This window comes from Fistularia commersonii, chromosome 6 (genome assembly GCF_037954325.1).
Source record: "Fistularia commersonii isolate RoL2024-O1a breed Wild chromosome 6, RoL_Fcom_v1.0, whole genome shotgun sequence".
Classification (NCBI taxonomy): domain Eukaryota; kingdom Metazoa; phylum Chordata; class Actinopteri; order Syngnathiformes; family Fistulariidae; genus Fistularia; species Fistularia commersonii.
This window is the reverse complement of record NC_141289.1, coordinates 17,174,400-17,201,424: the sequence shown is the minus strand read 5'-3', so window position 1 is coordinate 17,201,424 and position 27,025 is coordinate 17,174,400. Positions and strand designations below refer to the sequence as shown.

General features: G+C 39.5%; 1 protein-coding gene across 5 annotated transcripts; it reads left to right on the top strand.

Annotated features, from left to right (window-relative positions):
- Window positions 1-27,025, top strand: LOC147233538 (poly(rC)-binding protein 3-like). Of its 5 annotated transcripts, none has more exons than XM_086148447.1 (13): window positions 1-80; window positions 11,218-11,386; window positions 11,466-11,489; window positions 11,589-11,621; window positions 12,716-12,832; window positions 14,165-14,296; window positions 14,467-14,595; window positions 16,311-16,454; window positions 19,352-19,393; window positions 21,517-21,595; window positions 22,105-22,163; window positions 22,492-22,661; window positions 24,246-27,025. In XM_086148447.1, the coding sequence occupies exons 2-13, from the start codon at window positions 11,312-11,314 to the stop codon at window positions 24,298-24,300; spliced, it is 1,059 nt and encodes a 352-aa protein (XP_086004573.1). In that variant the 5' UTR covers window positions 1-80; window positions 11,218-11,311; the 3' UTR covers window positions 24,301-27,025. The 5 variants fall into 5 exon arrangements, with proteins under 5 accessions (XP_086004573.1, XP_086004577.1, XP_086004574.1 ...); XM_086148451.1 differs by lacking the exon at window positions 1-80 and adding an exon at window positions 1,552-1,685 and having other exon boundaries at window positions 21,520-21,595; window positions 22,108-22,163; XM_086148448.1 differs by lacking the exon at window positions 1-80 and adding an exon at window positions 1,552-1,685 and having other exon boundaries at window positions 21,520-21,595.

Here is a 27,025-nt window from a genome sequence, read left to right as displayed (position 1 = left end):
CCAAAATCTGCCATCTTGGTCATAAACTCCTAGACTGCACCTCCTCTCTCCTGATCGGGAGCTTCCCTCCATCTTATCCGGTAAGAAGTTTGACTGAAGTGTTCGCTCGGTTAAAAAAAAGGCCCGATCGGAAGGGACAGCTCAGCTCCATTAAACAAGACTGACTTTTTTTTTTTTTTTTCCGTTTGAGGTTTTCATTTAGATGGCTTATTGTGCTCCTCTTAGCCACCAAAGTGGGTGAGGCGGAGTGCATTTAGCCCCGATAAAGATTAGACTCAATTTTAATACAATGTTATGTAAATTTTATATATTTTTATTTTTTTCCAGGGCTTCCGTCGCCCTCTCGTTTTTGGTTGCGAAGGTGAGCCACCAGTGTTGTTTGGAATAGACGGCAGATCCTCTCTGACGCGTCACTCCATTTTACCCCACACGCTCTTACTTTGCCTCTTTGCCTCAAAATGGAGCTAATTTAATGCTCTATTTGTAGTTTATCCCATGGGCAATTATACAGTCGAGCAGGCAGGTAATGGCATGTCCCGAATTTTGTATAGGTATGCAAAAAAAAAAAAAAAAATCCACGAATATTGGAATATATTATAAAGCTTTATCGTTGTTTTTTATTAAGACATAAATTTGCCTATTTGGTCATTAGAAAGAACTGACAATGAAGCAAAAACACGGTTTTGATTGTCTGTATTGTCCCTAATCCAGACATCAAGAGTGTTTGCACTCCCCTGGCAGCGCCCTTAAACGCAGCATTCTGCTGCTGCTGCTGCCGTCCAACCCTAATAATGTCAGATTAAGCTCTGCACAACTGTCCATCTGACATGAGGGCTGGATTTATGCTGGATTGGAAAATCTGGATGGGATGCCTCCCAAGCTCTGTAATTCTTCACATACACACTCACAGATAAGACACACACTGTCCCCGTCACACAAACTCACACTCTGGAGCAGATTAAAAAGCAGAGGAACAGAAATGCTGGAGAGAATACGGGTGTCATGGCGATGTGTTTGTGCTCCGCCGGGGTCGTTCGCTTTGACCTCCACATCACGAGGTGTCTTCGGGCCCAAAAGTTCCCTCGGTGTTGCTCACTTGAACATTAGTTGGACAACTAATGTGAGATATTTGGATCCGTATTGAGATTCCGCTCGAGCCGGTTGTTTTCAACGGTGACAAGGACAATAGCTTTTTGGATTTCGGGGGGTGTATAACCCTCCTGTGAGACAGATGAACACCCCAAGGCTACAGTTCTGACTCAGACCACCTTATCCCCAGATATGTCCCCATGATGCCCTCGTGCCTCTCTGGGCATGCCCTCCTTTTGTTGTAGAAAAAAAAGGGGGGGGTCGCAAACCCAGGCGGCGGGTCACCCAGATTATACCTCATCATACGCCCTATTTACACTTGACACCAAACAAACAGTATGGTTAGCTGAATATTGCACCAAAGCACCGAAACTGCTCATCGGGGATGCCAGCCAGTCTTGTTTTATCGTATAATTTCGAGAACCATCACGTGTTCCGCTGGTCGCTCATGTGACCTGATGGTACGGACCAATCGGGTGGCGCGGTTTGTCCAGGGCAGAGCAAAAGGAAGAGGGGAAAAAAATAATTTTCCCTTTGCGGTATTTAATCCTGCAACAACGAAAGTGATCGTCGACAGTGTCCTGCGCTGCACCAAGGTAAACTATTTGCTTTTTGCCTCAATGTTTGATAAAGTCTGACCAAAAAATCTGCTTGATTTCTTCATTATTGATCTTTCAAAGATTTAAAACATATATCTTTAAGTCATGGCTCCTGGACTTCCAGACACATAAAACTACTGAAAACTTGGTCGACGTCAGGACGTCTATTGTCTTTAATTATTAAGTAGCTTGAAATTTAGGCCAATAAACCAAAATGAGCCTTAAGCTAAAACATAGTGCGACTATCGACTCATCCACTTTCGCTTTTTTTAAACAGATGAAGATTTTCGTAACTTGTCCACAGCACAGCTAAAAAATGGTGGCGTGCGCTGTGCTAACATTTTCCCCAGAGAACGGACAATTTTATGCACAGTCGATTTCGCATCAAGGGATCTCTTGATCATCGTTTTGTGTCCATTGTCTTGGATTCAGTTCAAGCATGAGCAGATTTATTGTTGTGGAACTGTGATGAACAGGGAGGGGGGGAAATTTGTACGGTCAATGTTTCAAGGTTCGGACCGATCCGCGGTCCAGCGCGAAGCGGGACCGGCATGTCTCACTGCGGGAAAGAAAACATGACGGTCAGACCAATTGATACAGCGGTTCGACGCGATCGTTATTCCAATTATCGTCACGGCGATATTAGCGGTGCAGATGACCTTATTTTTAGGCCAAAAATGTCATTCGGCATTACCTCAAGTGCGATTCTTCACTCAGAATTCGCAGATGATTGAATTCTTTGTTCAAAACAAGGTTGTCATTTATTAAAGAGATAAACAATGAAAGTCCGGTTAGCTAAGATTTTTATCGTCCTACTTTAGTCTTTGAAAAAGCGGGCGTGACATATGAGGGAAAAGCATGGAGTCGGAAACGGGGACGTGTTCTGGTCGCATTCTGCATGAATGCTTTCTGAAAGCTATGGAAGCCATGACTTTGTGACAAGCGGTGATCTCACATTACAAATTGTGGCAAATCTAAAATGGCCGACTTAACGCTCAGCTCTCAGCGTCGCATTTCGCAGCACAACATGGTGTGCCCGCATTGTAAAGCCCCCCCCACACACACACACACACACACACACAAACACACATGCATCACACATAGACACACACACACGCTCTCATTATTCAACAGTTCAAGAGACTTTTGAAGCTACTTGATGCTAGTTCTCTTCTTCGCTCCTCTGCTTCCTCTGATTTGACCGGTTGTGTTGACGCTCCTGGGAGGATGTGGTGGCCGGGGTTTTGATTGTGATTTAGCCTGAGCTATCAGGATGCTGGGCCGCTGATGTGGACTGACAGCTCTTGAGAGCACTGTCATAGTGGCGTATAGGAAAAACGATTGGGTAGACGCCCCCCTCCGCCCCGCCGCGCCGCACTATGTGCAACAAAAGCCTTTTCGCCAGACGAGACAAGAGCTGCTCATATGCAGGGATAGTGTGGGTGAAAACCTCAGGAGTCGGAAAAACGTGTTCTATTCGATCCGTCTGGAGTTTGTTACGGGAGCGGGCATCGCCGCTGGTTAGTCCCGGGAGCCGCTCCCTCTGGATGGAAATCAGTGAAAAGTGTCAGATGGTTGTGGAAACGGGAAATTCCATATGGTGTGAAGTTACTCGTAGAAACATATGGATTAATGAGGTCATGCAGAGTGCAACTCACATGCTAATTTACCTTTTGTTTGTCCTTAATTGGACCACAAACATGTCCAGAGGAGATGTCATGGACTACATAACACACGAGCCCTCTTTCCGAATACGTTCATTAATTGGCCTCTTTCAACATGCACACGTGTGATGAAGAAGACTAATGGAATTAGATTTATCCAATATGATAAGCACATTTTTAAATGTATCTTAAGTTTAGAATACTGAGGTCCGTTTATAATGCCAAAGATATCAAATTAAAAAAAAAGGGAATTCTGTTCAATTCTCACCCATGAAAGTGATAGTGATGCTCAATCATGATATTTAAAAAAAAAAAAAAAAAAAAACTAGAAAGATTATCAGCCAGTAGTTGAAGAGTAAAACTTTTTTCATGTCTTTTTTTTAATAATATTGAAATAAATCGGCAAATTTACAAACAATTGAAATATCACAAATATTTTACCTTTTATTTTTCTTATTTTTACTGTACTAGCACTTTCATAATGTAAACAGCACTGATGCAGGATTGTATGGACTGTGATAGTATTTCAAATTTTGGATCATGTCTTTTGCTTGAATCTGAAAATGTAACTTATACCTCATCCTTAATATATAAGTGAAGGATGGAAACAGACAGATTATCCTTCCCATTCACATTTCTATGTAAAAAAAAACAGTTTGGCTGACTGCATCCAATGTGACAATCCCTTTTTTTTTCACCAGCCTTCAAGTATAATCAGTGTAATGGAAGATGTGGAATCACTATCCGAACTATAGATGAATTTAGTTTTCCTGTCACCGGAAGCCAGCACAGGGCTCTGATTAAAAGTTTCATGCAAAAATCACTCTGGCCTGGAAAGGATGACCGATATACTTGCGGTGATTTTCACATTGATTTTTTTCTCTGAGGTCTTTCCAGCTTTAACATGCACTGATTCCGTCAGTGCATTTTAAGACTTTTCATTTTCTCCCCTGGATGGTTCAGCTATTTAAAAAAAAAATTGCACTGGCAGTTTTACACCAGCAACTTCTCAATCTGAACCCTCTGATGAGAAGCCATGATGTTTTTTTTTTTTGTATCAAAACATCATAATGACATATCTCTAGATATGTGGATTAGGATGAACAGATGACAGGAGCTTTGGCCGGGATCATACCGGACGTCCATTTAATGATTTCTTTACAGGATTTCAGGGCTCTCTCTCTCTCTCTCTCTGGCTCAGTCTGTCATTTATTGACAGTGTAACTGTATCTCCGCTTGTAGCTCATCGTTGATCGTACGCCAACATACCATAGCCAACTGACAGTCGGGGGCGTGCCGGGAAACACCTGATTAGACTTCTTTTCTTAATTCCGGGAAGCTGAAACCTCCGCTATCAATACATCTGTTCAGTTTTATTCCCAATAACCAAAACCTGGAGTCAAATAAAGGGCACGGCAGACGAGATGGAATATTTTTTTATCGTTATTGTGGATGAACTGTCCACTTAAATGCATGGGATTGGAAAATATATACATTTTTGATGTGTGACATGGAACTTTAAACGCTAAAAGGAGTTTGGACAGGAGAAACCGGACGGGAGCGAAACGAAAAGGCCCGAGTTGAATGATCACTTGGCTGCGATGGCTTGACATGCAGTGACGCCGAGGGCTGTGAGGAAATTCCTCCGCAGCGGCGTTTTACTTCCCGCGGAAAGCACAACATTGCCATAAAACACTTTTTAAAAGCCGTTCAAAATAACAAATCGCATCGGTCGACCTTATTAATCACTAATGTTTTCCATTTGTCTTCCTGAAAGCCCGTTCAACTTTGCTTTCCCCTCCGTCTGTAATTTACGTGAAATGTTTTTCCAACGTTCACAGGCCAGCGACTCCTGGTATAAAAAGGGGCATCTCTTCATTGTTAGGGGCAGATAAATGGAAGGGCAATGGAAAGAAAATAAATAAATAAGGAAATAAAAAAAAGGAGAACACGGATTCAAGTTTCTTTAAGAGCAATGCGCGAGTCTTTTTCCGGGGCTAACGATGAGCAGACGCGGAGAGAGGCAAAGGGGTCGGAAGAGGGGGATGCGTTTTGTGCACTACGTTGTCCAGCCGAGCGTAAAGCGTGATTAATTCAATAGCCGCCATAGAGGAGGAGGCTAGCAGCGCTGCAACACCGAGCATGACCCACTTTTCCTGTCAGATGTCATGAAAAATTCCCCACCGTCCCTCCGTATAGTTTTCATTTCACCTCCCAACTTCCTGCCCGGATTTCAGAGAGGGGGGGGGCGAGGGAACTGGCAAAATCGATGTGTGGATGAAATGCGGATCCTGACAAGCGGATTAATTAGCAAAGGGGCTATTTTTTTTTTTATATATTTGTTCTTTTTTTTTTTTTTTTTTTTGACCGAATTTTTTTTAGGCTCTTTAAAGTGCAACCGGGAAAAGAAATGACACGACGTAATAGAAAAATATAAAAATGGCCTCAAGCTTTGTGGCAAATGATTCACGAGGCCTTGACCTACTTCTATTATGATAAGGATGTATGTGCAAAATACTATTTCAGCTCTTAACTGTGACCCCCTTCGCCTCTGAGGTCCGGTACATTCATTTTTGCTGACCTAAATCTAACGCGGAATCTCAGCGGCGGCCTTAATCACAGCTGAGGAGGCTCTTTGAAGATATATTTTTATTCTGGGAGGGGGTTCATTATTGTGCAGCGCAGTCAATGCATGGAGTCGCCGGCATTAAACCTGAGACAACCCTACGCAGCAAATGCTGTTAACTTTCGAAAACCAAAATCTGTGTCCCCGCACTTCTTTATTAAGCACTTCTTTGCCACCCCGACCCACCCCTGGAGAGGACCTGCACCGCTGGTTTGAGTCTTAAACCCGGATTAAGGTTTTTTATGTAATCTGGTCTCCTCTGGGAGATTGGAGAGACAGCTGGCAACTGAATCCCTGTCCTTATCTCTCGAACCTCCCCTGGCCTCCAACCAACCTCTCCTGTAGCTCTGCATGCAGCAAAGATTAGAGAGGTTACAATCCATCCAGTTGTTCCAATATATATATATATATATATATATATATATATATATATATATACATATATATATAGATGCAGTTCTTAAATGTTATGATTCAACAATTATCCGAAGTACTTGCATTACTATATGTTCACCCGTAACCACTATTTAACAAGCAAATCAAGTTAAGTCAGTACTTATGAAGGTGCACTGACTGCACTCTTGGCAGGATAAAATGTAAGAATTGAGTATAAAATCAAAAAATGCATTCAAGAAATCTTATTTCAATTGCCGTCTCGCTTGAGGAGAAACATGGATGATTTGCAACACATCACTCTTCCATTCAAATACGCTCGAAACTATCGCAAAATGAGAAAATCAGTCTCAGAGGCAGAAATGGCCTGATATGAATGGATCATTCCGGGACACGAGTTAAGAGCACTTGTACTGGGATCAGTTTATCTAAATCAATCCACAATGTTTTAATTATTTTCTGACTGTTATGCTGTGGCTCTTTATCTTCCCCAATTCCCTCAGGGTGTTTTGATTCTCCTTCTTATCTGCCAGAAAAATGCTAATTAAATATTTACTTAATCAAAGAGTTTCCAAAGTGTAAGTGTAAACCCTGTTCCGGGATCATGGGATGGTTTTCTGCAGTTCAGTGTAAATTTACAATGTTAAAAATAGTCCGCTTCGGTTGTTATTGTTAACAAAGATAGATTAATGAGTATGAATATGAATAGGGAAAAAATAAAAGTAAAAAAAAAAAAAATCAACACAAGTTGACCAAAAATCAGCATGTAACAATCTCAAAGGGGTCGCAAAAATACCGCTAAAACTTGCAGAGAAATTATCGTTAAAAGCAATAAAGAAAAAAGCCGAATCTTTAAAAGGTAATTTCTTGAAAGTTTGTAAAATCTAAAGTAGGATTTGGGCAAATTTAGGATACAAAAAATTGGTGAATCAGTTTGTGGGTGTGTGTTTTTTTTTTTTTTTCTTTTTTGGGGCGGTGTCATCCACGATTGGCTGGCATGTTGTTTGAATCTCATGTTTTGAGATTTCAACTTGATTTGCTGAGTCATAAAAAAATCAGCAGTTCCACATGACTGAAAAAAATGCCATTAATCAATGGAGTGATTAATATTACTGAATGCATTTACAGTGTCATTTACACATATCCATATTGTGTCTAAATGATGTAAACATAAAAAAAATGGAATTTTTGACGATTTTTTTTGTTTGTTTTAATGAGAAAATTTAGATCTCTATTTTCACTTTCTGTTAAAACTCTAGAGACGAACAATATTGGTTTCTCAAAATATACCAGTATTTCATAAAAGTGAGAGAAAAATCAAGCCGACAAAAGCTTGACCTACAAGGCACAAGAGGGTCGATAAGGTTTCTTTGCTTAATTGATCTCTTGTTGACCCGGAGGGTTACCAGTACTGAGGCAAAACACTTGTTATTGATTTCTCTGCAAATGTATTTAACCGTTGACCAGAGAAGGAAAAAGGAAAGCATAAAAAAAATATCATTTCAAATTTACCAGGAAACCTCGATAAATTATCTTTCGAAATTGCTGAATTTGACCAAATACATCAACTGAGCGAGAAAAATAAAAGGGGTTAAAAATCGAAACAACTGAAAAATATTAACAAGATTGAAATTGGGGTAAAAGGGATTTAATTTAACTATTTGAAAGGATTTAAAAAACTAATTTGTTTAAATGCACTCAAAGTTTTTTTTCTGACAAAAATGAACCGTTTTCTTGTATTTTTATTTGTTTTTAAGTACAAAGTACAAGAAAACTATTCATTTTTTTTAAACATTCCACATTGCCGCTTGAATTAACCAAATAAGGATAAAAAAAAAAGAGGAACACTAGAATTTTCCAAAAATTTAAAATAAAAGTAAACCCTCCTGGTCTCGGTTATCATACCGAACCCATTTCTGAGCAGAATTGAGCTGATTTATTAGCAGACCGTTTCATTAAACTAGTGAACCTTTTAAACCAATATTTCTGACGATAATTCATCGATGGACTTCAGCCCAGGTTCAGGTCTTTAAACCGCCGTGCTCAAACCTGATGGCTTCATTAGATAAAAGCCTTCGCTCCGACACGAAAACTCGCCACCATGTGATCCTGCACACAGGCTTTTAGCCGCGGCCAGTGGGAGCAGCTCAACCACCATCACCTGAGTTCCCCGCAGATTTTCCCACTCCTCCGACATCAACCATTTAGCGGAATAAACCTAATTGAATGTGCATTTTGCTCCGCTGTCACGTCCACCGGAAAGGCCTCGATGAGGCGGCGGTGAGGTCGAGCAGTTAAAGAGACAATCCTTCAACCTGATAACCTACGCCGACACGTTGTCGGTCCGCTCAAGGTCAAGCCGTCAGTCATCGCGCTGCATGAGTCAGGCTGTAATCAAAACACGATGTTAATGTATATCGGGGTGACTGAAAGGCGTCGTCGCTTCGTAGGTTTGTGTTATAAATCGCGCTCATCTTCCGTCACGAGGGGAAACTGCAGCAGTGATTTTATCTGCTAATTAGCCAGCGAGCATGGGGGTGCGGTAGGAGTGATAGGTGAGATGGAAAAAATAAAAATAAAAAACATCGCCGTACAGTGGCGTCACCTCTGATTGGCAGATTGTGAAATTATGTGTCTCCCCCGTCAAGGTCAGCAGCTCCGGGAGATTTTCCTCTCACAAATTGTCTTAAAGAAGGCAGCATTATCATTGATTTTGTTGTTGTTGTTTTTTTTTCTTTTTTTTCCCCTACAAAGGAAAGGAACATCTCAATATTCTTGTAAGTGCAATCAAATCTCCAAGAGGAATAGCTATTATTCTTTTTTTTTTTAAATCAGGAACCGAGCACAGAATGAAATGCCAATGTGAACATTACCTACAAATTAAACAGAAAATATGTAACCAATTTCAAATATTTTATCAATTATCTGGCTTTAGCTTTAAAACCCATCAACATTCAATTCCAATTCTGGTCAGTTTTTTTTTAAGAAAAAAAATACAACATCCCACAATATTTGACGTGCTCCTATTTTTTTTTTTTTTGTAATTCCTGATATCAAATATATTCACTTATTTTTTTAAATGGCATCAAATTCAAGTCGCAGCCCCTCGGCTGGATCGTCTCACAGGTCAGACTACGGACTAGGGCGCCCTCTAGTGGTTATCCTGGGGTATTACACTATGCTGTGGTCATTACATCACTTGTCAGCCAGAATTAGATGGGCTCTGGCTGAAATGGGCTTGATAAAAATAAATATGGCACTCACCGTTGGACGGCTCATCTCAGGACTGAAGAGACATATGCTGACCTACATTTTCAATCGGAAACTGTTGTCTCTGCCGCTTCGGAACAAAGAAGACAAACTCCGTGTTTAAAATTATATTTTTCAGCATCAAATAATAATTTTTCATAAGTGGCAGGCCATGATCTGAAATTAAGATTCAAGATGATTAACATAGTCTTGGTGATTTTTCAGTGTCAATGCTGTCACGATATTAGCTTGGTTATGGAAATATCATGATGTATAAAGAAATCCTAACTGAACCTTTTTCTTCTTGATTTATCAAGTCAGTATTTAATGATTTTTAATTTATTTCTGGAGATATATCAGTCTTTTTTGCAGTTCTTGTTTTTATTCAATAATGTATTGATTTTTTTTAGATTGTAATTTCTTTGATCGTTTTTACATTTTTTTTCTTGAGCCTTGATTTTTCTGTAATTTATTGCTACTTCTTTGAGAAAATCTCATCGTACATACGTGAATCATTTAAGTGAAATAAATGATCTGAAACAAGGAATGTTGGACATTAACCGTCGCCTGCCTATATTTAAAAATGTGGTCAAAATTTTTTTTATATATTATATGTTCAAACACATCACATTTGGACAATGTGAATTATACAGATAAGATGCTGAAGCACATTTTGAATCATTCCCAATATTCACCGCTCTGCTGCTTGAATTGCCCTGCATCGCAGCGCATCTATATCTGAAAATAGTCGCCTGCATATATGATGCTTCTCGTCTGAGTAATGCTTGACAAAGTGCCCAGTGTAGCAGAGGGACAGATGACCAGACCAGTGGATAATAAGAAAATATATAGAGAGAAGGCGAGGGGGGGCTCTCATCCAATCCTTCCCTCCGAGGCTGTCAGCCCACTCTCTCTCAGTACAAGCAAATCTGTCAAATCATGAAGTTGGATTATAATTCCAATATTGCTCGCCATATACTGCAATTTAGTTATTTGAATTTTAAAAATATCAAATCATACCCCCTCCCCCCCAAAAAAAAAGCTATTCCTGAAGTCAGACCATCACCAATATCAGTTGATAGCCACCTTGTAGGTTTTTCTTCCAGAGCAGGGTTATTAACAGTTCTGTAAAATATATTTTTGGCACCATTATTTAATCATCCCAAAAGATAATATACAGTATATTTAAAAAAAAAACATTATATATTATAATAGATACAATATATCTATCATAATGTATTATATCATAATAAAACTAAATAAATGATTGTTGCATTATTCTAACAGAAATAAATAAAAATATTTTATACTTTCTAACATCACCATTTACATTCCTTTCAGGAGCTACAGCCACATGACTTAGCTCTTGAAAATCATTACTTAGTCTTTTGAAATTTTGACTAAAATCACAAATGGAAATGCATAACAGTAAAAGCGCAGAAACCGTTACTTTGTTTTTTAAAAATGCTCAAAGTTATTTAGCACTGAAAGTACACACACAGACAGGAAATCAACAATAAAATAAGGGTTGATTGGAAACTGGCTGAGAAAAGATGAAATGTTGTCTTAGCAGGCGTGTGTGTTGTTGGCGCCGCAGGTGACCGGCTGGCTGACTCCACCATCACACTCGCATTGGCCCTTGAATTCCTCTGTCACGTGACCGCGTCCCTTCCTTCACATCTAATCCCGACATGGAGCCCATCAAAGTCCAGTCAGAAGGTGGACTAAACGTGACCCTCACCATTAGGCTGTTGATGCACGGAAAGGTACGGCAGAACAAAATGAACCTGAAATATTCTTACACCATCCTTTCTTGTCATTGACTTTGCGCTTGTGTTTTTGCAGGAGGTTGGAAGCATCATAGGGAAGGTATTTATCAGCAACAATGGATGATTCACATCAGTTTATTGTCTATTTAAAAAAAACACACAGCATCTAAACACTGTTCTTCTTTCCTCTAATCCCCAGAAAGGAGAAACGGTGAAGAAAATGCGTGAAGATGTAAGTATTAGGAAAATGTATACAGGAATGTCTCAGAAAATTAGAATATTGTGATAAAGTTCTTTATCTTCTGTAGTGCAATTAAAAAAACAAAAATTACTTTTTCATGATATTCTAATACTTTGAGATAGGATTTTTGAGTTTTCTTAAGATGTAAGCCATAATCAGCAATATTAAAATAATAAAAGGCTTGCAATATTTCAGTTGATTTTTAATGAATCCAGAATGTATGACATTTTTGGTTTTTGTAATTGCATTACAGAAGATAAAGAACTTTATCACAATATTGTAATTTTCTGAGACAGTCCTGTATTTTAGAATCTGAAAATATATGGGGAAAAAATGTATTCCTGTTTCTTTATTTATTCATGGACAAAAGTTACCAAAAAAAAACCCTGAAAAATGAGAAAAAATTTTAAAGCTTCAAGATTCAAAGCGTTTATTGTCACATGCACAGTGTAGAAACAAAACATTGAGTAAATGATGATTTTTCAAAAATACAGGATCACTAAGAGAAGTTAACTTTTAAGAAAATAGAGAACATTAAAAAGGGTAAAAAGTATCAAATTACTGATATCGATTGGGGTTCAGACCAGCAAAAGATTTATGCATCCACTAAAATGAGAGTCAACTAAAATGGAATAACATTAAAATAAAAAAAGATCGCATAATTGCAACAAAAATGTTATTTTTGTTGACTCTCATTTCACTTCCTACTTACAGTACCCAGTCTGATCAGGAATCAAATACAACTACATTCAAAGATTCAAATTCATATATTGTCATACATTATATTCATATTCATATATTTTATTATAAATTCCTACTTTGCTGTCCTTAGTGCATTTGCATGTGTGCTGATAGGAAGAGTTTAAACATTATTACAAATAATATTATAGATATAGAGCAGTGGTGGTGCATTAAGATATTTGAGTGCAGCTTAGTGTGTAACTCACTTTATATGTGCAAGAAGAATGAGTGTCAGTTGTTTAAAAGTCTGAAAAGTTATCAAAAATCCATATTCTAGGGTTAGATTTGTTCATTTATATTTTAGTTTGACCCAACTGATCATTTTATCTCTTTCTTCCGCACAGAGCGGTGCCCGTATTAACATCTCAGAAGGAAACTGCCCCGAGCGAATAGTCACCATCACCGGACCGACAGATGCTATTTTCAAGGCCTTCGCTATGATCGCGTACAAGTTTGAGGAGGTACAACACGAACATCCTCAGCACCACAAATAAAAGCCTGGCCCTGCACAACATCGCACAAATAGAGCCGCTGACGGGTCCGCCTCCGCATATCTCCGCATCCATGCAAACTCATTTTCATTGGAATTCAAAGCAGGCCCGGCCCTGTTATGTAGGACAGAAATGTGCTGATATAACCTTGCAGCGCCCTCTGACAGTTGGCCGGTAAAGTGTTTCGATTTGGGAGCCCCGACCGAGCCCTGAAAAACATGCACCCCTCAAATATCAGACAGACCTCAGTGAAAAGCAAAATCGGAATGAAGGGAACAGTGTCATTATCATTATTACATTATAATATTGATTAATCTTAGAATGATCGACCACTGTATTCATATCCAAATGGGTCCTGCAGATTATCATAATTATGTTATATTATTTCACTTTTCTGAGTATTTTGATTCATGTCAAAGTTCCTATGTGGCTCGGTATGACCTAAAAAAGATTTAATGAAATCATTGTCTGTGACAATAATGCTGATTTTACTTGTAAGATGTCATTGTATGCAGACAAAGGGTCTACTTGACTGTTTGATAATTACACCACATTGCTGACGTGAGCATCTCCCGTTCACGCGGAGGTCAATTCAAAACGTCCCGAAATGTGACCCTCTTAATTTACATCTCTAGAACATAATACAGCTGTTTATCATGTCAAGTTGTGACAGGAAATGTTGCTAAAAGTGCTAAAAGTTAATTGAAACTGTTAAAGGGGATTTTTTTTTATCTTATCAGTAGAGGCATTGTCCAACAATGTTCTTTTTCCTGAAAAAAAAAATCAAAATATATTGTACTTGGCATATAATGTAGTAAATGCAAGTACTTTGGATGTTTCCTTTGATACTGCTGAGGCTTAACTACAAAAATATTTCATTCAAAAAGAAATTAAGTCACAATGAACTGGATTTTCCTTTTTAAGCAGCTGCATGACCACAAACCCAAACAGACCCTTGATACGGTAAAAAGGTTACAGTCAACAGTTTGGATTTAGCAGGCAACGCCTTCAGGAAGGCTTATCGGGTTTCGAATTGTGCTGCCGGGTGAACGAGGAGGCGCTTGGATTCGATATGAGGTTTGTCCGTAGACCTGCCGTACATCTGACAAGGAGACCACCCCGGCCCGCGGGCAAAGTCTGGACTCCGTTCTTTCTATCTGCCGCCTCGGATCTGAACTTCCTGCCAACCTGCGGTCGTAGTTTTCTGCGGAAACGAGGCCGCAAAACCGCTCGAGGGCGGATTCCTACACAGCCAGAGTTCCACAATACCGGAAAAAAAAAAAGTGTCTGTCCTCCTTTCAGGATATAATCAACTCCATGAGCAACAGTCCGGCTACCAGTAAACCCCCTGTAACCCTGAGGCTGGTGGTCCCGGCCAGCCAGTGCGGCTCCCTCATCGGCAAAGGAGGCTCCAAAATTAAAGAGATGCGCGAGGTGAAATTTCACAAAATATTGTTTTCTACAAATATCAGTATAGCCTGGAAATAGGAGCATTTTTTTATACTACTTTCAAATATTTATTCATTTTTTTCAGTTGCTGCTTTGCTCATTTTTGAAGGAGTTGGCTGATGATGATTTTAAAAGCGGTTTTGTTTTCGCCCCAGTCCACAGGGGCTCAGGTCCAGGTCGCGGGCGACATGCTTCCCAACTCCACCGAGAGAGCGGTGACCATCTCGGGGGCGCCGGAGGCCATCATCCAGTGTGTCAAACAGATATGTGTGGTGATGCTCGAGGTACAGCATGAAGGAGCGGAAACTAAATCACAAACAACCGTTATGGGTGACTGGACAGCCGGTCCCAATTAGTGGCTTGAGCTTCCTTATCGTTTCAGTTCTGATGGTGAAAAACACTCGATATTCACGGCCGGAATCAGCATCGGTGATGCTTTCGGGGTCAGACTGTCTCTCCCAGACAATCAAATACGTTTAAAGGGGAGGCAAAGTTACATCAGTAATACAATTTTATGATGTTTCTTCACAATCAAAGTTTCTACTAGCGGTTTAGCATCGGGAAACTGTCTTTTTAAGTCATGAAAAGCTCAGACTTCCTTTTATTAATGATATTTTCCTGATTGATTTTCTTCATTTTCAAGCTATCCTTTTCCTTTGTTTGTTTTTTGGTTGCTTTTAAATTGTCATCTAATTCCCTGCTCAGACTCAAGTAATTGTCTGTACATTTTAATCTCATGCATTTATAAAAATTATATCCGGGATGATACATGAAATCAACGGGATCAAGTTTAGTCCACCGAATTATCAGTATTGAGTTTTATTTGTCACATTCGCGTCTCTAACCTTTACAGTGCAGCCGCAAACGTATCTGCGTTCTACAATTCCCAACTGATGACCTTCAGTGTAGAAAATGAAACAAAGTCATAAAAAACGATAGAATCTGCCAGGAAACGATCAGCGTGCCGTCAGATCTGCAGGCACGATTTAACATCTGTTGATTTTGACGACATGCTTTCATCCGGCGTCTCAGCTGTCAGACGGGCCGATGAATGGAACATGTCAGCAAATAAATTCAATTCACACAGACGTGTTTTGCTTTTGACCTCTGAATCCCCCGCCGTTATTTTCTGTCTTGGAGAAATAAATGGGAAACTCAAATACGTCCGTAAAGCGCTTTGGATCGCAGGAAAAGATCAGAGTGGTGATTCTAAAAGGTGATAAAAAGTACCTATATTTTCGGTGAGATGTTTTAACCCTCATATTATGTTAAGGGTCAATTTGACCCATTTCACCCATTGAGCCAATGGGTCAAATTGACCCTTAACATAATATGAGGGTTAAATGCAATGAAAATAGCAGTAATACACGAAAAAATAAATATCCGATGGTGCTGATTTACAACATGACGGTATCGCTGATCCCGATTCAAGCATCCGTACATGTTAACTAACTTAATTTTACAGCCCGTTTCTAGCCTTCGTGACTCTCGCAGGGTTTCTAGTCGCTAATAGTCGGTGAACGCGCTTCTCTACATTTTGTTCGGGCTCTGCAATGACAGGCTAAACATGTCGGGTGTCTCTCTGTTTCTTGCACCATTAATTCGAACTATCTGCACAGCCGGTTCTCCATTGGACCGTCACGATGGCACCAGCCATGGATACTAGGACTTTTGTCACATGACTGTAAGTCTCCGCGAGCTCGACCGAAAAAGATGTTTTAAGGAATTTCTAAAAGCCTTAGCGTCATCATTATCCAGTTGAAAGTGATGTTGCGGGAAAAGTTTAGTCGTGCACAGACACACATTCTGGACGTGCGCATGTACACAGTGAAGAGCACTTTGTGTCACAGGTCTTCCCTCAGGCACTGTCCCTCCTGGTCTCACTTTTATGCAACTTTCTCTCTCTCTTTCTTTTGTTTCTGCTCTAACACTCTCTCCACGTCTCACCCTTTCTTCTTCTCCCCCCTCTCCCCACTCTCTCCTCCTCTGCTCTCCCCAGTCCCCACCGAAAGGTGCCACAATCCCCTACCGCCCAAAGCCTGCCTCCACCCCTGTCATTTTTTCAGGTGGCCAGGTAAGAGCAGACCCACTGGGGGCGTCCACAGCCAACCTCAGCCTCTTACTGCAGCACCAGCCACTGCCTGTTAGTGTCGCACCAGGTTTTATTCACTCGTCCCCGACCCGTCCCTCCTCCTCACTCCCTCCACCCTCCCGCCCACCCTGAGACTAGCATGAAACCGTCACTGCTGTCGACCGCGTCCTCGCTCTCATCCTTCACCGCAGAACCGGGATAAATGGCATTAGTCATTAAGAGGGTGAACTTCTTTCACTCCCAGACAAATCCATCAATTTTTTCGTGGGAAATTGGCCAACTTACCGAATAATTGATGAAGACGGAGGGAGAAAAAATGGTAATCCGTGTATCTCTGACCATAACCCCCGCCCCCCCCCAAAAAAGTCCCTTTAATCAAAAAAAAAAAGTGTCAGATTCTTTCCAGACAAGGTATAGAAACTCAGGAAAAAGGAACCAAACTGACAAATTCATTCATCTGAAGGAGTTTGGCGACACGAAATGAATGTCAGGATGGAAAAGATTTGGGATCACTAGTGGACAGGAGAGGCATGGGGGGGTTTAAATGACGAATTACACATCCGAAAAAACGCAATTAATTATTCGTAAAAATAAAATCTGCTATATTGTAGTCCGCTATAATTGACAGCGCTAATTTTATCATTAATGAAATGTCTACCTCAAATAACTGCCTCAAGGACCAAAAACAAGCACTTGTAACAAATAAATTAAATTTCTGATGACTTGATAAATCCATGCATTTATTTATCTTTTTTGGAGTTGTTTTAAATTCTCTTTAAAGTTTTTTTTTTGTTTGTTTTGTTTTTTGCAATGGAGACATCTAAACCACAAATCATCTCTCTGTCTGTGTTTTACAAATAAAAAACCTGAACACAATCAAAACAGGGTTTCAGTTCAGTCACCTTGGGCAAACATATCATAGATAAATGGAAATAGCTGAAAACAACACCATAATACCAATAACAAAAACATCTTAGGCCATAAAAAGGACAAACCCTACCTTCCTGACATTATATTTATTAATTTGTATTGCACCTTAGAAAATATCTAATGGTCTGAATGAATCTCCTTTTATTCTGTAAAATAGCAAAGTGACTCTAAAATAAAGCCCAAACTGTGCTTGATGCTGACAAGCATCTCAAATTATCACAGAATGACTGGTTCATATTTGATTACCGACATTTAAAATCTATTGTATTGCACAGTCTCACACCTCCAGCAAGAATATAAAATATTCATATCTATATAAAATTGACAGTGTGTTTGTTTTCAGTAAAATCCTATTAAATAATTCTTTGTGTTTGAATTAGTTTGAAGCATTCTTTGTTTATATCACTTCACTGTTTCTTTTTCTTTCTTACTGCCCATGGGTGGATTCCACCTCTTGGTTTGTCCAGCAGGCTGGTGGCCACTGTTTTATGCTGGAAAAATAAAGAAGTTAAATCATCTGCGACACAAGATTGATCATGGCATCAATTTCATCACCCACCAAAAACCTAAGGTTATGTTGGTGGAGTGCATAATAGTCAATGATTTCTTGTATAGTTGCAAAGGAGTCTTACTTCAAATCATTTACACTACAACATTTCTTTTTAATGGCTATTTTCTGCCAGTGAAATCTAACAATTCTATCAGCAAAGTCCAAACTCTTGCCCCGTGGATAAGAGAGAAATTATTTCCCAGCAGGATTAAATTAAAATGGAGAGCAGTGAGATCTTCCATCACAAATAATGAAAAGGAAAAACATTGATTTTGCATCATCTCGCAAGAAATGAGGGCTCTGCATAAATGCGATCCCTTAGAAGAGCTCGTAAAAGACGTCCTGGATTTGCCTCAAAATAAATTCTCCCACGTCCGGTGAGTTTACAGAGAAAAGCTGAGTTTTCTATTTGTCGTCCCATTACTGAGATTAAAAACAGCAACAATGATAGTAATAATAAATACAATGGATACGTGATAAATGATCACACCATAAACAGCTGTATTTCAATGGAGCTGTGAGATGGGACTTAGATATAGTCTGTTTGTCCAAGACGACAGAATCACTGACTTGTAGGTTAAAAAATGATAAATTCACCGTGGCTCTGATTTTGCATGTTGTTTTCCTGTGAGCGGGAAACAGACAGCGTCTGAATCCTGTTGAAAAGCACCATTTTTTCCATCCCAACGTCATATGACATTTTACCGTTTTCAATCTGAATTCACATGTTTTTCCACCTGCACACAACGTCTATCTATTTATTTGTACGTTTGTGTGCTTGATTATTCATTTTGATTTCATTCACTCAGTTATTCATTTGTTGTTTTTTTTTTTACCAACAAAGGTGATATTGTCCAGTAATTCATTACACTCATGGCAAAAATACATTTCACATGAAAGTCTTCTGTAATAAAATTGTGGCATGAGTGACTACATTAGTCATTAATAACAAAAAAAATTAAAAAAAATTAAAAAAAATTCTAGATCATCGTGAGCCATCGAAAGCATTAGATGTTTTTAGAGAAAAACAAGGTTAAATTTGGCCATGGACTGCCTTTGAGTGAAGATGTTTTCTTTCTTGCACCACTTTCTGGCTGGGCTGATGAAACGAAATTTAACTCGGTTCTGACCTCTGTGACCCCCACGACCCCCATCCAATAAGTTAAGGCACATCATTCCTGTGAGGGCGGCTCCTCCGGCTCCGCTCCTCCTCCTCCCCACTCTCTCAGTCTTCCCTTATTGATTTGATTCAACTGGATCTGATTGATGAATAGTATGGGAATATAACAGGGATTTTGTACCACTTGATTTTTCTTATTACAAGGAGAAAAATTAACTTAAATAAAAAAAACTTTCTGACTACTAAGTGTACAAATGTTACCTTTTTAGATATTCAAAAAAAGTGTTTTTTTGTGTATTTTTAGCATTGTATCCAATGATAAACAAGTTCTTTTTCTCATGTTCGCAGGCTTATACCATTCAAGGACAGTACGCCATCCCACATCCAGATGTGAGTGCTAACCCCCACAAAGCAGCGCGCACTGCATACTTCATCCAGTTTTCTCTCTTATTTCTCTCTTCCAGCCACAGGCTCTCTTCCCCCCATTTATTAATATTAAATGTTAATATTAATACATCGTTTTACTGATATGGAGCTTTCTCTGACGTCTCTTTGACGTTCAAACCTCTTGGGGCTTGGCCTGCTGCTGTTTTCAGATTTGGCTGGAAATGTTGTTATCGTTTGAACTTTAAACCAAGACGTTTATTATTCAGGACATTTTCCATCTGCCCAGGCAGCTGGTGGTTTCACCTTACTTTTAATACAGTCATCCTCTGGAAAAGCCTTATTTGTGGGTTTTCCAAATACATTGTCATTCAGATGTCAGTGACATAAAGGCCAGGATCAGATTTGGGAATTCACCAAATTACATGGACTATTTTCCCAAATATGCCAACGATGGTTATTCTAGAATTATATTCTATTCACGATTTGCGTAACAAAATACCTGTTAAGAGTCTCATGTCCAATATCCTATATGAGATTTCCGAATGGTGCTAGAATTTACCAACACATTCTGCAATTAGGCTGTCTGTTTTATATTGCATCTATGAACTGGCACATAAAAAAGACAGTAAAAGCACATTATTCATTTAACAGTACTAATGATGGAAACACATGAGAAGTTAATAAGACACAAAAGCACATGACCATTTAAGCCAAGAAAGGGGAAATTAAAACCTACAGTAAAGCCATTATTCACAGAAATTGCTTCAGTATGCTGTATGTGTTGAGTACAATAAGTATTATTGAAATTATTTGCAAGATTTGTTTAATGGGCAAGTTCAATAATTAGCAAATTCCAATATAAAATGTATAGTTCTGGATCCGCGTCATTATTGATGAAATAACTATTCAGTAAAAAAAGTTTGTATGTGTGTGTTTGTGTGTGTGTGATGTTCATGATTTCATAATTTCACCGGCTGCCTTAACTTCTATAGGAATACAGCATATTACAAAATTCTGGAAATCGACAAAAAAAAGAAAGAAATGATTTAGTCTCCTTGCCACATGATCAATAAACATATGGATTTGGGGCAAATAGTGTGTTTACAATCCAAACTGCCGATTTTGTAACAGTCAGTGACCAAGCTTCCATTCTTCCTTCTATCCTTGAACAAGTGTCCATTTTGCTATTTTTACCACACAGTGAGGCTTGTTTAGTGCCATTAATCCTTTTGCCTGTGAATTTGAACACTTTCTTTCATTTGATCAATCTGGAAGAGAGATATTTCCTCGCTACATTGTTATTATTTGAGTTTTCTTTGCTTACGCCACAGTGGCACAGTGAGTCAGTATAAGATGTTAGCTTGCCAAAGTGTCCTGAGTTCCTGGAGTCCTGGTACACCTGGTATGATAAGGGTTTTTTCTCAATATCAGGGTCACGGCGTAAACTGCGTTTCTTAAATTTGGATGATACATGTATGTCTGCAAACCGGTGACCATTTTTAAAGCAGTCCAGTCTGAACAGGTTTTGTATGTCCTGTTTGTTTGCCGGATAAAACTGTCTCTGTGTGCCGGGGGGGGTGGAGAGAGTCCATGTTGCAGTCGGTCGCCGTGGCGTCCCGTGCAACAAACTGGCATCGCACACCGATACCGGCTAGTTTGGCTTGCATTCGGCAGATACCTGTGCAAAACAATTCCTCGGTATTTTCGACACAGCTTTCAAAGCTGCATTCTCGAATGCCAGAATATAATGCACCTCCAGGGAGTTTACGGAGGCTACTTAGTTGCTGTGTGTCCGCTGGTTGCCTGGCTCCTTAAATCTCAAAGCAAACAATAAGGAAGGTTTGAAGATCGTATTGGGAATTTGAAAAAAAAAAAAAAAAACACCACTCTTAATCTCAGGCCAAGTCCTTTCTGGGCTTCTCTTCTCTCTTTCTGTGTCTTTCTCTCAGTCTTTGTCCTTCACCTTTTTGTGCTGTTACTTTTCCTCAGATCCTCACTCGACTCTTGTAGCCTTTACGGACAGACCTGTACGTGCGAGTCTGTGAGCGCGCGAGTGTGTGAGAGAGCGAGTGTGTTTTTTTAACGATGACCTCATAGCTCTGCTGTCCTCCTCCTCCCCCCCTCAGCAGTTGAGCAAGCTCCACCAGTTGGCTATGCAGCAAACCCCCTTTACCCCCCTTGGACAGACCACCCCTGCCTTCCCCGGTACGTACCCACCTACACGACGACCCTCTTGACCAAAGCTCCTTCTCTCGTTTTTACCTGTAGAGATGAACACACTCTCTTCCTCCTCACTTCTTTTCTCTCTTCCTCTCCTGTCACTGTCCTTTCTCTTTTTCTTTTTCTCGTCGTTCTCCTCCTGCTGGTCTCTGTGGTGCACTGCCATTGACATGGCCTGCTGGTGGTCTGCTCTTGTTGATGTTGAGGTTTTTTTTTTGTTTGTTTTTGTTTTTTTTTTTTTGCTTTTTTTTGGTTTCTCCCATAGCATCCTTTTTTGTTTCAAAAAAATGATGCACAAAAGACTTTTTGTTTAGAGAGTACCTGTAATAATCAGGGGCCTGTTCAGGGTTCGTAGGCTCCGCTCGGGGCCGAGCCAGACTTCGCGGTGACGCACAACTAGGCAGGCAAAGACGATCACGGTCTCCACTCTATCAACGTGCCAAACTGTATTTTATTCCCTCCTCCCTTTTTCTCTGTCATTCTTTTGTGTTCAGCAGCAGGTCTGGATGCCAGTAACCAGGCCAGTACTCATGAACTCACCATTCCCAATGATGTGAGTACATTCATTTATATGCTATTTATTTGTTACTTTACTTCTGGCAAAGATGCGGTGATTGTAAATCAGAATGCGTTCGCTTTCAGTGAATTATTTACTAAAAGGAGGGTATTTATCATTAGAGATGCATGGTTGCAACATTACTGGAAAAAATGCACTAAGTAATGAGACAAGAGAATCATCTGATTATAAGCCAAATATAACCGAAGTCACTGAAGAGTCAACAGCAAATTAATTTGCAAAATTAAATTACAAGCAAAACATTTGCTTGAAATGCGCTCAAATGCTCTGGTCATCCTAAGTCCCGCCCCCATTTTCTTCCCAGCTAATAGGCTGCATAATCGGACGCCAGGGAACCAAAATCAACGAGATCCGTCAGATGTCTGGGGCGCAGATCAAAATTGCTAATGCCATGGAAGGGTCATCGGAGCGCCAGATCACCATCACAGGGACCCCCGCCAACATCAGCCTGGCCCAGTACCTCATCAATGCAAGGTCAGAGCGCTCTTTGCAGGGAAACATTATCACAATACTTGGGGTTCTTTCAAAGCAACAAGCTGGAGGTTTGTGTTTATTGAAAGTTCTCAACTTCTGCCTGGACTTTTTTGCATTCTAAAAATCTCCTCGCACAAATGTTAAAAATCCTTTGGCGTGATTGGCATGCGGTTACAGTTCGAGATTGTTGCTCAAATACACCATCGCATTGTTTTGTCGACGTGGTTGAACCGTGTTCAAGGGGTTAGAGCCATTTGAATATGGCTACTGACTTTGCTTCATATTTACCTGAACAATTTGCTGCTTTATGTCACGCTATTAGACCAGGCCTAATCCATGTAGCTTTATTTCCTATATCTTGAATCAGACACTGAGATTGGAGATTTTGTCTTTGTAAAATATATTTATCTGGTGTTGCTGCGTGAATGAAATTAACTTAGAACAGCGTGCAAGAAGGACATCATGCACAAGGGATATTTGCACAAATACAGATTATAACTTGGTCCACTGACATTCAAAGAAAATGTCCGAAGACTTCAACCTTCCTGTATGTAATTTGGATAGTTTTCTGTCAGATTCGGCTTGGGCTTCTTAAGCGTTTATCTTTTCTACAAGGAATAAACTCTTTTATCCCGTCCTCTGACCAGCTCCACTGACTGTTCGGCTAGACTTTTGTGTAGCGGTTCAAGCATGGTCACTAGTCCTCTTCTCTGAATATTCGTGTGCCGGCGGCATTGATTATCCGTCAGCGATTAGCAAATGTATTTCAAAACGTCAAAAAGAAACTAGTGAAAACATATCATTTTCCAGCAATGGGAAATGGCTCGATGTCGGAACGCCTTGACACATTTGAGAGGGCTGCTTGAACTGAATCAAGTAGAAAGCAAAGTCTCATTTCAACAATTTTAACTTTCAATTGAATTTGGTAGCAGTTTTCATTTGAGTGGCAAGCGGTTGGAGTTTTCTTTTTTCCACCTCTTAGATTCAGTTACAATATTTGCCGCCTCATTTTGGCTCTTTATCCTAGTTTTTCAAATAATAGAATGGTCTATTGTGAGTCCAACTCACAATATATGTAAGAATAAGACATGTATGTTGCATTCTTGTATATATTGATTCAGTTACGGATGGTATATTTGAATGATTTATTTGTTTATCCATTTGCGTGTCTATTTTTTTCACTGCTTATTTTCAATTTGGGGACAAATTAAACAAGGCTTACTCATGTGATGACAAATTCGTTTGATGCAAAGTTCAAGTATACTGCTTCCAGTTGCTAGCCAATCAGAGGCTCCGATTGTGGGTGAGATCGTCCCAAAATTCTCCCTCGTTCTTCCAATACTAAGGCTTGGTGTTGAAATTTTGGGTTTCCTCGACGGAAAGCAATGCAGTGTGGGAGCACCGCAGGACTCGAGCGCTTGAGGACCTCAGCTTGAGGTCGAGGGAGACCAAAGCGCGGAAAGAATCGAACCCTGGGAGCATTGATTTTTATTAACGTATCGAATCTTCATTGATCGACTGTCGAAAGAAAATAAAAAAAGCGGGCTGCAACGTTTTCCGACCCATCCAAATGTCCCCCTCTAGGTTTAGAGACGTGGCGGCTATGTGGAACGACCCATCTTCCATGACCACATCCTGAGATCCCTGACTGGCTCCTCCGTTTGGCCCTCTCCAATGCCTGACTTCTGCAACCCCGGTGAAGCCCTTTGGACTCTGGCTCTGGCTCTCTGAAAACCATGACTACCAGCCACCCCGGTTTCACTGTACTCCAAAGACTGGGGTGGGTTGGGGGCTCATTACTATTTTCAGAGAGCCAAAATCAATCAAAATTGAAAAAAAAAAAAAAAAAAAGAAAAATACTCTGTTGATTAGGTTTTTTTTTTTAGACAATTGTTGAAGCATGTTGAATGTTTATTAGGATCGAAATTGTGTTATTCTATTCTATTTCTTTCTTTCTATCTATTTCTTTCGCTTTCTCTCTGTCAGTGCTGCGTCATAGAACATCATTTTAAAAAGTATTAAAAGTCATAGTAACTGATCGAAAACATTGTAGAACGTAGTTATTTGCATATATTACAGCTGCTCAGTGATGCTATCGGCAGAGTGTGTGTGTGGGATGTAGCCAAATTATCAAATTTTATAATATATTTTACAAAGAGTGATATTAAAAAAAATTGGACTGCTCTGCTTTCATCCCAATTTGCATCTTTGTCTGCTTACATCACATGACCCTTTTAAGCCAATGGTATCACTCCTTGAGCCTCCCTTCTCATGATCATTTCCTAGATTTTCATCATTTATTATATTGCATGTGTTCAGTGTCGTATCGTTGTGTATTTGAGTAAACCTGTTCGGTGTACGTGTTCCTTCAAATGCTATTATTATATCTTTGTGCTCCTGTTCTATTCCGCTATTTTTCTTTTTTTTTTTTTTTTTTTTCTGTGTTTTTTATTTTATTTTTTTTTTTTGGTTTGTTTGTCTTTGGCCATTCACATTCAGTCCTACACCCTGCCCAGACAAAAAACTTTCCGAGATAACCTCCCTCCAACAGTACCAATTTTTAGGATATAGATGCATGAATGGAAATTAGTGACAAATCAGTGGCTATAGCACTAACTGAAAAATTTAAATGATTGTTTACTAACTTATTATTATACTGTTTTGTTTTGTACAAGGACTTTTATGACTTAGCACATTTGTCAACTACGCGGCGCTCATGCAATAGTCTATTTACCACTTTACTGGACTGCCTCTGACGTGGGAGGAATTAGTTGGACTTAAAAGCCAAGTGTTGCGTCTTTTCAGCTTCCTTCCCTCGTCTGAAAAAGAAGGAAAGAAGCAGAATCCTCACACATTTGGACGAAGCCAAATGGTATTTTTAGGGCCAAGGAATGTTCAGGGGTTCATTGGGGGGAACCCATGGGGCCTGGGCGGGCGTAACCACTCAGTCTCTTTTTCACGATTGTTCATTTGTCATGTTCTTTTTATTGTCATATAACGGTTGATTTGATGCTTTAGGTTTGAATGTCTTTTTTTGTCACCACTTTGTCAGCAACTTAAACGTTTTTATTTCTCAGAAAAAAAAAAAAAAGAGGACAAGTTGGATGACAATTCCTCCCTCGCTGGTTTTGCGCCCCCGTAAAATACAGCGAGTATTAATTTATGGTGTGGTGATGCACATATGACTTTTTTTTTTTTTTTTTTTTTTTTTTGTCGATCATGAAGCTAAATTATTTATGTCATACTGTTTTTCATTTGAGAGGGAGGTAAGGATGATATTGGGTACAGCATTGAAACCGGAAAATTTTAAGGTCCTCTCATTACAGAGCCTCAGCTGAGCTCAATTCAGTGTTGATGCATATAAACAGCTGTTGAATGTTATTGTCGAATCACATTATCTACTGTCCAACACATCTGTATTTTTAGCATCTTCGTACGAACTACTTCGTTTATTTCCCAGCAGCCAGCGCTGGGCATGACTTTGGCTCTGTGGCAGAATTGTAATGATGTAAATGGACCAAATGCTGTATCAATATACTGAACAATGCATAGTCAGTGATTACTCTGCAATAATTCTTATATTTTGTGAACTGAAGTAGTAGTGCTTAGAATTGAAACTATGAATTTGTTTTCTTTCATTATTAGCTAGAAAGTTTGTCAAACAAACAAGCTGAGATTCTGTTTCTGACAAACTTTAGCTCGAGGTTATTCGTCACGAAAATACACCCACGTCCTGGTACATATGCGCACCCTCAAGTGTGTCAGTATCAGCGTGTTAAGCGCTCCAAAACGCCACATCTGTATGGATAAACAAGGATTCCTGGCTGAGTTTGACAAATTCGATGTTGTTGTGTAATGGGTTATGAATTTGATTGCAAAGCGGGAATGTTATGTAGCGACAGTGTGATTTCAATAACATCAATATTCATGTATTATTCAGTGTTTGAAAACTGTTATTTATTTGAATTTGTGTATATGCCTGACTTTGAAACAAACTGCAACTAATGCAATAATAGGGTGCAATGTGCAATTATTTATTCATTTTCTTACTTATTAACATAGGAACAAAGGAGCTGTGTAGAAAAAAAATGTCGTTTTTTTTTTTTTTTTTTAAACTCCATTCATTTTTCACGTGGCAGCAGCAGCAGGTTTAAAAAAAAGAATGATAAGACATGTTATTGTTTTTCAGCTTTTCTTTGTGTGTATTGCAGTTTTGGGCGGGAGGGTGATAGAAGTTGGTAACTATTTTTAATTGATTTATTTGCTATGTGCAGATCTATATTAGTTGTGAGTAACTACATAGGTTTTAATTTCAAAGTGTTGGTAAGTATAAAACAAATAAAGTTTCATTTTTTTCTTTCTGT